The 11,379-nt window shown below is 34.1% G+C and overlaps 1 protein-coding gene across 1 annotated transcript in view; it reads left to right on the forward strand.

Moving 5' to 3' along the window:
* Positions 1–11,379, forward strand: part of MALRD1 (MAM and LDL receptor class A domain containing 1) — a 533,295-nt gene that overhangs the window by 56,090 nt on the left and 465,826 nt on the right. The window contains 2 exon segments of the mRNA XM_025043397.1: positions 5–127; positions 8,918–8,923. Of these exon segments, the coding sequence (XP_024899165.1) occupies positions 5–127; positions 8,918–8,923 (129 nt within the window).

The following is an 11,379-nucleotide window of genomic DNA, read 5'->3' on the forward strand; positions in this document are numbered from 1 at the left end:
TTCTTTACACTGGTTCAGCAAGGAACAGAGGAAGCCTTTGAGTGTGGCAATGGGGTCTCTGTCCCCCTTGATGGTGTGTGTGACTTCACAGATCAGTTGAGGACGAGAGTGATGAGCAGCGATGTCAGTTCTATTTCTCTGTCTCTTCCGACTTTGGCAGACCTTTTACGCCAGGGGCTATGAGTGGTCCAGGGAGATTCAGCTGGATACCTTGCCCTGCAGAGATTTCATTTATAAGCCTGTAGTGTAAATTAGAAACTAAAACACTCTTCATTAAAGAGATAGGTTCATAAATAAAAAGTTACTCTAAACAATATGAAATTGCTAAGGTTCTAACAGGATGGAATGTATTTTAAAATAGTTTTTACTGATTACACAGAAGGAGTGATAGGCACACACGTTCTTTTTAATGTGATATTAGTGAGGCAAAATTCAAAAGAGGTGTGTGACTACAGTTTTAAAATGCTGCGATAAAAATTAAGAGCTTAAGTTTGAATTCAGTATGAACATATTTGAAATGAATTTGGGATGGGGTGAGTAGACTGTATTTTAGCCGATAGGATGGTACCGCCAAGCAAATCGGTCCTGATTGCACCTGGAGCACACCTCTGCCTTCTATTCTTTGATTCTGAATGGAGGAAAGAGAACCAGCTTCAGAGATGTGGATCTTAGAGAAACCATCTACTTTTTGTGTGATCTTGAACCTCCACTTTATTAGAAGAGGTCGTACAGTGAGATAAACCAGCTCTCGAACGTGGGGAATGCTCCATTGTTTATGGGCGTTTTATTACTAAAAAGGCAACTATTCACCAAGGGAAGACATGGTAAAGAAACGTACATGTCTGTAGTTTCTATTGCAATATGACATCCTGGAAGAACACTGCGTTTCACCAGTGGAACTAATGCCATTCTTACCTACAATCACCTTTCAAAAATAATACTTTCATAAAATTAAATGGGTTCATTGTTGGTTTGTGGTAACTATTGACTCAGTTACCTGGAGGCATTAATTCTAGTATTTTAGAGTATTTTACTCAAATATATTTTCTATTTTTATTCACATGCTATATTAATTAGTGTTGACAAAATTCTTCATTTTCTTCTGCTGAAAAAAGGTCCTACATATTAATTTTGCTGTTGTTGGCCTTCCATTTACACATTCAGCTGTTCTTACATTAAAACAAGAAAAGTGATTACTGAAAAATATCTTCTCTGTCAAAGAAAACAGGCTAATTATTTTTGTCCCATAGTTTGGGATTGCTATCATGCAGTTAGTAACTATTAAATACACAGACAAGGATTCATTAATATTTGTCCAGTTTCCCCAAAGAGGCCGACTGTGGGTGTGCTGCCCTTTCTGTGGCCTGTGTGGTAAAGCCCACGCTGACTTCTCTGGTGACGGGTGAAGAGGAACCAGTTGGCTGGTTTGCCAAGAAGTGCAAATTCCCTTCCTTATTAATCTCTCTGAAGCTTCCTTGGTGTGCTTGCTGGGATAACACGTGTGGTCCTGCTTCAGGGAAAAGGTTAACGTGCATGAAGGAGAGAGTCGAAATGAAAGATTCTAATCACCCGCAGCCTTGGAGGACAGCGAAGGAACAGCTCTGTCGAATAAACAGGTTTCATTTCGAAAGTTACGTTGGGATATGCCCTTCTGGCTTTTTCGCTTTTCATTTTCATTTCTGAGATGTTTCCGCTTCGGCGTTTTATTTAAAATGTGGACCATAACCTATAGTGGATAAAATTGGAATCACTTTAAATATGAGTTTCTTTTGTACATCTCACGAGGGAGAAAATACTGCGAAGGAATAATAATGGCTGAGCAGTTTCCTTCATGAAAATTTGGGATGCTACACTTACAGATGAGATTTTTCGAAAAGCGAACTTGTTAATGATGTTAGTCACATTTTGAAAAAAAAAAAAGAAATCACTCTGTGCCCCCTCTTTAACATGTGTGACTTTTAAAGAAAATTAATATGTTCACCTTTCTTAATGAAATTGGCATAGTTGAATTTGAATTTCAGATGCAGCAGATTCTATTCAGAGGTTTTGGGGAATTTTCTTATTTTACATAATGAACTCATTTTAAGAATATTCGAACCTGTTAACAGTTGTTTTTTGTTTGTTTGTTTGTTTGTTTTAAGATAGTAGGTTTAGGAAGACAGAATTTTCCCAATGGGATAAATTCTATTTACACACGCTATTGAGCACTTAATATATAATGAGCAAGAAAAATAATTTTTAGGTGTAACAACTATTTGGTCCTAGTGTTGACGGGAATCCCTCTGTATTAGAATTTATGGACATCCCGAGCCAGGGTAAATGTCGTGGTATTAATCTGGATGGTTTTTTATTAAATCATGCTCTAAGTGTTATATTGTCTGCTTCCAAGTTGATTCCCCATTTCCTGGTTTTCTTCATTCTCTGTTATTTTTATTTATTGATTTTAATGTCAGGGCCAATTCTAAGCGCAGAAATAGTCCAACTTCTCTCCTAGCAACTGCTCCAAATTATTTGATGTACAAAAGCTTTACTTTGCTTGATATTTAACAATACAGTTGTATTACTTATGTTGCTATCACTTAATCCAAATCAACCAGAAGTTTACAAAATGTAACGGTGATACAGTGTTGAGATACATCCCACCCATCAGATTCCTATCACTGGAGTGATTCCAGAATATATTCTTAGATAATTACTTTTGCATACCTGAAGTTAGTATTAAAATTAGCTGTTACATTCACTTTTAGAGCCAAATTTACTCCAAATTTACTGCGACTCAAAAGAAGGAAAAATATATTCAGTTAATCAAATAGTTTTCCCTTACCTACATGTCAACTTTAAGAATTTTTCTATTTATTATTTTTATAAGAATATAGAAATCTATTTTTATACTTTGATTTTATGGGATATATCATGCAGATTTGACATTCTACCCAATTTCTTTTACAAACTTTTTGAATTTAGAAACAATTTTTTTTTCAAAATGTATTGACTTCATATAAATTTAAACTTAAGTGTAAAATATGTGAAAATTACCATAGAGATGCATTCTCAAAAACTGAGAGGTGATAGAGTTTGATAAGATATTAAGTAAAACCTTATTTCTTCAATAGAATGACATAAATATCAACTCTTTTAAAAAGTAATTGGTTCACTGAAGTACTCAAAGCTAAAGCATCAACAGAATGAAATGTGAGACTTCGTGTGCAACATTTATCTTACTATATAGTACCTTGGACGCAAAAAAAATCATGCACATTTTCATGAAACAACTAATAAAAAATATTTAAAAATCCTATTTACCATAGCAGCATATCTTAGTTTGAGCTACTATAACAAAAACTGTAGTCTGAGTAGCTTAAACATGAATATTTATTTCTCACAGTTCCGGAAGCTGGGAAGTTCAAGATCGAGGTGTGGGCAGATTTGGTGTCTGGTGAGGGAGGGCTCTCTTCCTGGTTTGCAAACAGCTCTCTGCTTGTCACTTCCTCACAGGGCAGAGAGAGGGAGAGGTCCTTTCGAGTGTCTCTTACAAGGGCACTAATTCCATCCTCAGGACTTCATCCTCATGACCCAATCACATCTCGAAGGTCTCACCTTCAAATAACACCTCATGGGAGATTAGGGCTTCAACATGGATTTGGGAGGGATACAAATATTCAGTCCATAGCACAACAGAATTATATGTGTAAGAAATCTAATAATAAATATGTCAAGCCTAGCTGAAGAAAATTAAAATTTTTTCACAGACTCCAGTCTTAGCCTGAATGGGTGCTATGGTTTTGAGCCCTATGATATTTACCCTCATTTCGTGTAACAATTTAAGCACACTGAATTAGATGCTCAGTGAAAAATAGCAAAATATCTTTTTTGTTTATTGTGTTGAGTAGACTCATAAGTATCATTGTGCTTAAATGTCTCTGAGGATCTTCTGGTCTTTTCTCGTGTGTAGTCACAACTTCAGAACCATTATGTCACAGAGGAGAAAAGCCCTCAAGCTCCTCAAAGTCAAAGCCACATTCTGTAAATGTGAAGGAGGCGAGACTCTAAGCCGAGAGGTTAATAGCTCAAGGTTATGTGGCTAATTAATGGTGACCCAAAACTCAAACTGGGGTTCCTATTTGTCTCATGTTTGAAATATGAGTAAGCTGAGGCTTTAGAACAATGATTACAAAATCTATTTTTCATGCATTGGACAACTTTAGAGGATATTATAAAATATATTGTTTCTAAATAGAATTCTTCATTAGTTACTGATGTCAGAATATGTACCTAAATCTCTTTCAAATGTTTCCGTTAAGTAAAATTTGGATATAGGTGACTTTTTTTTTTTAAATCTATACCTTATTGTCAACCCAAATACTTTTATATCTGTTATGTGTGATTTGCACAATCGCAGACTACTCTTTTGAGGTGAACTGGAAAAAGAGGTACCTATGAGGATAGAATAGAAAATATCCTGAAGAATGGAATGAATAGAAAAGCAAGATGAAATGGATAGCAATGCAGATTTCATGAAGACGATGGTAGAATAAAACCTGAGTCCATAACACTGTGCACTGGTTTCAGTGTTTATGTTGAAAGGCTTATGAGGTATGCCTAAGAACAACTGGTAGAGACAAAGCCCAAGGTGGTAGAAGGTAAGACTTAGGGAGAGGGGAGTCAAGAATGCTGGAATCACAAACTCAAGAAGGCTTGGAATATTTTAACCAAGATTATAAATCTTTGTGTGCACAGAAAATGAATTGACAAACTCCTTGTTAAAACTTTTGCTAATGGAAAGTCTGAAAGTTTTCCAACAAGCAAAGGATAACACATGGAAATTAGAAATACCTGCTTGGACTCATAATAAAATAGCATGAAAGTCTGTTTAGAATTTTACCATTTTATTTTAAAGTAAACCTTTACAAAGGTTTTTTTTTTTACTGTTTCCATACTAACTTTCTTTTTCTTCAAACACCATTCTTCTTGCAAGAGAGCTAATCTTAATCTTACTCCAAAGGATGGGCTTCAGAGAAACTTTGAACTGGGCTTTTTTTTAATATGTGTACTTATTAGATTTGAAAACAATCTTCATAAAGTACTTTTTATGTCACATAACACTATCAGGAACTCGTCATTCTTGGCAGTGTTGAATGACTTGGATACTGTTGTGCAGAACGTGTAACATAAATCATTTCCTTCATAGATTTTGCTGTCTGAAATTGTTTCACAGTTGTGGAATATTTTTGTTCATAATGGGCAGTGGAAAAGTGAAAGAAAAGATGAACCATATGCAATGTGGCTTATTCTTTCATCTTTGAGTATGTGAAAACATGAAAGCAGCAAATTGGAGCATTCTCGATGCATTCTGAAAATTGGATGGACAATGAGTCTTTCTCCTAAGGAAGAGATTAAAACTTTACTGGAATTTTACAGGGTTTCTATCATAATTCCACAAAAAGAAGCCATGTAACAAACAAGGTGAACCTAATGGAGCCACGTGTCTTGATGAGACTTTAAGAAAATATAAATAAACAGGCCTTTACGAAATGATGCCATCTCTCTAGAGATGCAAACCGTTTCTTCAATATTTTGAAGACTGTCATAAAAAATCAAAATAGGGTAAGGAATTTATCTAGTTGTCCCCATTTCCTAGAAGACTGATTAACATGTACAGTCACTAAATATTAGATAGACTGACTGATTACTGTTTTACTGAATGAATGGTTGGAGGAATTTTCAGCTGCACTATTTTCTTTTACCATGGCATTAAATAAAACTGCTCAGTCTTGCAATGGAGCCTGCTCTGGTTTCGTGGTTCAAGTGTGCATGTTGATATCATCCGAGAAGGTATTCGGTCTGTGAGCTCCCTTTGAAAATTTCAAAAAAATGCCTTAGTGACATGAGATGGTGAACTGTTTCTTCCACAAGCTGAATGTCTTCTGAAGACAATTGGTATATAACTAGAACTCTCGCTGAGCTTGTCATCCAACGTGCCATTTCTGTTTGTCAATAACCATCATTTCTATATGTGCATGTTGACACTAAAAGCTTGACTAGGAATCCTGAGAGAAGGTTTGCATTCTGTTGTCAATCAAATTTATGAAAGCAAGGACCTTGAATCACAGCTTTTAAATAAGTTTTCATCAAAGAAATAGGAATAGAATATAATGTTCTCTACTACCCAGAAATATGACTTTTCAGTGAATAAGTTTTGAAATGCTTGATTGAGTTTGGAAAAGAAGTTTTAATTTTTGAGAGAGATTGAAAACCTATTTAGGAAAAAAAAAATGACTGGAGTTCATCTGTACCTGAATTAGTTTACTTGATGGAAAAGTTTGTTCATGCAAGAGATATAATTTTCTTTTCAGGGCCCTGTATTCATCATTATAGAAACTACTAAAAAAGCTGTAAGATCTTCTGTCAAAGCTGCTATTCTGAAATAGAGAATTATATGTAAACAACTATGCAACATTTATAACATGTATATTGCTCAGATTAGAGTGAACACCACACTTTATCTATATTTCTGCAGAAATTATCAGACACTTACAAACACCATAGATCTCCTTTGAAGGGTACTAATCCTAAACAACATTGAACGTAAAACATGGTTGGGTAATCTTTTTCTCATTGACATAGATAACATCTATGACACAATTACTGCCAAAGATGTTGTCCATGACTTGAGGATAAAGATAACTATATGACAAGAATCCAACCTGCATAATATTGGATAATTCTAGTGTGGGCTGTAGAAGTGCTAATTCTATTTGCTAATACATGCCTTTGTGAATTAGGGTTTTCCCGTTTCTATCTCAATGAAAATATTAAAATTAATTCAGTGTGAACGATTATAAAAATTTCCTGATAAAATTAATTAATATTTTCAAATTGCCGGGCCAAATAATGGCAATCTTTGATTGAAATTTGCTTTTGAGAATAATTAAATTTTACTTGTGTTTAAATAGAATATTTGGATTCATTTAATCATTTATAGGAACTGGCCATTATTTTTTGCTGTTAATGAGAGTAAAGGAGATAATTCTATGTGAAACTATTTTTCTGTTACCTATACAAAGGAAATAATTTTCTAAATGGTAAAATGAATTATATGAAAACTTTTGTGATTATGTAAGAGACTACTTTCCTTAAAAAGAAAACACTTAACAAACTTAGAATAAAGTGAAACTACCTCAACACAATCAAGGCTATGTATGAAAAACCCACAGTTACCATCTTACTCAATGGTGAAAGACAGAAAACTTTCCTCTAAGATCGGGAATAATGCCCTCTTTCATTACTTCTATCAACATAGTACTAGAAGTCCTAGCCAGAGTAACTTGAAAATAAAAATTAATTTAAAAAAAGCATTAAAATTGGAAGTTAACAAGTAAAATTATCTCTGTTCATGGAGAACGTGATCTTAAATGTAGAAAACTCTAAAGATTCTATCGAAAAAGAGCAAATTTAGCCATTTTAAAATATAAAATCAACACATAAAAATCAGTTGCATTTCTATACTCTAACAATGAACAATCGTAAAAGGAAATTAAGCGAACAATTCTATTTACAATAGCATCAAATAGAATGAGATACTTAGTAATAAACATAACCAAGGAGACAAAATACATGTACATGGAAAACTAGGAATTGTTGCTGAAAGAAATTAAAGACACAAATAAGTGGAAAGACATCTCATGTTCATGAATTAGAAGAATTAATATTTTTTACATGTCAATACTACCCAAAGCAATCCACATTTAATGTAACCCTTATCAAAGTTCTGAAAATATTTTTTGCTAATAATTAATTGCATCCTAAAATGTATATGGAATCCTAAGAGATCCCAAATAACAAAACGATTTTGAAAAAAGAACCAGATTATAGCCCCAAACTCCCTGATATCAAAACTTATCACAAAGCTACAGTAGTTAAAAGAGTGTGAAATTGGCATAAATATAGACATGTAGGCCAATGGAATAGAATAGAGAGCCTAGAAATAAACTCCCTCAGATATGGTTGAATGATTTTCAACACAAGTGCCAAGATCATTCAATTGGGAAAAAACAGTCTTTTCAACAAATAGTGTTTTAAAAATTGGATATCCACATGCAAACAGATTGAAGTTGGATCCTAACCTTACACCATGTACAAAATTAACTCAAAATGAATTAAAGACCTAAATGTAAAAAAGCCAAAACTATAAATTTCTTGGAAGAAAACATAAAATGAAAAAGTTTCATTCAATAATGGACACTATCAGAATAAAAAAGCAATCAATAGAATGGGAGGAAATATTTGTAAGTCATATATCTGATAAGACATTGATATACAGAATATATAAAGAACTCCAACTCAACAACATAAGAACAACCTTATTTAAAAAATGGACAAAAGATTGAATATACATTTCTCAAAGATACACAAATGTCCAATAAGCACATGAAAAGATGTTCAACATCACTAATCATTAGGGAAATGTAAGTCAAAATCACAATGAGATACCACCTCCCATTCATTAGGATGACTATTATAAAGAAACAAACAAATAAAACTCCAGAAAATAAAAAGTGTTGACAAAGATGTTGAGAAATTGGAACACTTGCACATTGTCAGTGGGAATGTAAAATCTTATAGCTTCTGTGGAGACGGTATGGCAATTTCTCAAAACCTTAAAAATAGAATTTCCATGTGATATAGCAATTCTACTTCTGGAGATATATCCAAAAGAAATAAAAGCATGGAATCCAACCAATATTTGTATATTCATGTTCATAGCAGCCTTATTCACAGTAGCTGACAGATAAAAGACACTCAAGTGTTTTTCAACAGATGAATGAATAAACAAAATGTGGTACATACATGCGATGGAATATTGTTCAGACTCAAAAAGGAAAGAAATTCTGACACATACTATGGCATTATACTTGAGGACATTGTATTAAGTGAAATAAACCAGTCACAAAAGGACAAATAAGGTTTGATTTCATCCATGTGAGGTATCTAGAGTAGTCAGATTCATAGAAACAGAAAGTAGAATGGTGGTTCCACGGACTAGGGGGAGCAGGGAACAGGGAGTTAGTATTTAACGGGTATGGAATTAAAAAGTTCTGGGAATGGATGGTGATGATGGTCTCATAGCAATGTGAATGTACCTATCACAGAACGAAACACTTAAAAGTGATTAAAATGTAAATTATTTGCCATGTGTATTTTCTCATAACTTAAAGAGTAAGATCTATGATTAAGGAAAGATTACAGCTGTGCCTTGTAGAACTTTAAAGGGAAAGTAGATATGCATTATTGATACGGCCCAGGCAAAATTGTGAAATAAGTGGTGTGCTTTTAATACCTTCTACCTCTCCATTTCTAGATTTCCCCCAATTCTTATATCTTCTCTGCCTTCTAAGAACTTTACATTGTGATGATCTACCCATACCATTCTTTACCAAGTTAATCCTGAATTCTGCACCAATTTTCTCACTATTACTGCTACAAAAACTTTATTCTATTCCTTCCCATTTCTTCAGAAGCATGCCCTAAGTTAACTGTCTCTTGGGAATATACTTTAATATTTTTGTTCCCATTATGGTGTTAATGATTTAATCTATGAGAGACTCAGTACATTTTAATGAGAGAATCAGGCCATTTTAATGAGAGAATCAGACCGTGGAAGCCATTTCAGGAGATAACTGGGCCTTCCAAGAAATCGTGAATTGCAACACGGAGACACCCTCCGTCTTAGACTACACTGTGTCTGACCTTTGGGATCATAAAATTGAAAACAAATAATGAGTTCCACAAGCTCAGAAAGCCCAGGAACAGGGATGCTACTGATAAGTTCCTGCATACGATTCCTCATTGTTCCATACACTGTTAATACAATTTAATGATGGCTGGGGTAGCAGAAATCTACATGGAGGCAGATTTTAATATAGCAAATCATTTCAATGACCCTAGATATGTGGCACACGGAATTAAAAGGTAAATTAGCCACGATTCAAAGGAAATTTGTTCAAGTGGTTTAAAGTATACGATTCTCCAATCGGGAGAAAATGAATACTTAGAAAATTTTCTGATGCATTTTTGAAGAAGGCAGTAGTTATTAGAAGTTCATGATTGCCTTTTCAATAAGAATTAGTTGAAAATATATAATCTTTAGATTCATTTTGTGACAAAAAGACCCCCTATTGAGACTATTTAGAGAGGAAAATGTTTTGTTTAGCTATTTTTATAGTTCTAGCACTTCCAGAAATCATCATCATTATCCTTGTGTATTAAAAAGAGCAAAGAACATTGCAAACAGATGCCAGGTAATTTCTTGGTCTTTAAAAAACATTTGACACCCATGTGCATATGTGTGTACATTTCATATACATCATTGCTGAAATATGGTGATAAAAATGGTTTTGAATGTTTTATAATCACAAAATAGATCATTGTAAAAATTGCCAGGAACTAAAGGAAACTTGAAAATGATACATATATGCAGATACATGCATAGCTAATTGAATGACATGAATTTATTTATATAGTCTAAGAACTGTGTCATTTAGTTCATTTTTTATTCAACCTGAGTCCCTGGACCACTAAGGGTCCGTAAGGTAATAACTGGGATATTTTGGCTATTTTAAATGTTTCAAAGGCCTCATGGAGATTCTAAATTTAGCCATGGTGCAATGCATAGACTAACCAACTTTCTTTGCTTTGGGGTGAGATGGCATCAGTTCTGTCTGGAAATACTGGTGTCCTCACTCTAAGTTTATACCTAGAGGTATAAGTTTATAAGTTCTTGGTAAAAATGGGACGGTGGATTAACAATTGGGCCTTAGAATAGAGCTTTAAGAGGTCATGTTTTGGTGTCAGAAAGACCTGGGTTCCAGTCCTGACCCCAGCACTCACTAGCACAAACTATCTCAATAGGTTGTGACTCTTGAGATTTTTGCTACTGTTATTGAACACAGCTGGTGTGTAAAATATTTCAAAATAAGAGACTTAGGAATAAAATTAAAATAGATCATTGGTCATAATGTGGGCTTAATGTTGTTTAAAAGTGACATTTTAAAATCAGCTTTCAGTACTCATGCTGATGATCTCAAGAACACAAACTAGATATAGTATTCTTAAATAATATTTTGTCCAAATGTGACTACAGCAAAATGATATTTTTGTGACTGGGTGGCCAAGTACTAACAACCACCACAGCTACTCGTTTGTGGCAAACGTAACCGGTCGAGCAAACACAAACTTGCCAAAGGAAAGTCTCCACACTCGCTAAGGACGACGACCCAGGTGGGGTGATTTATGGTTGAGGTTATCTATCTATCTATCTATCTATCTATCTATCTATCTATCTATCTATCTATCTATCTATCTATCTATCTATCTATCTTT

This window comes from Pteropus alecto, unplaced genomic scaffold (assembly GCF_000325575.1).
Source record: "Pteropus alecto unplaced genomic scaffold, ASM32557v1 scaffold11, whole genome shotgun sequence".
In the NCBI taxonomy this organism is placed as follows: Eukaryota; Metazoa; Chordata; class Mammalia; order Chiroptera; family Pteropodidae; genus Pteropus; species Pteropus alecto.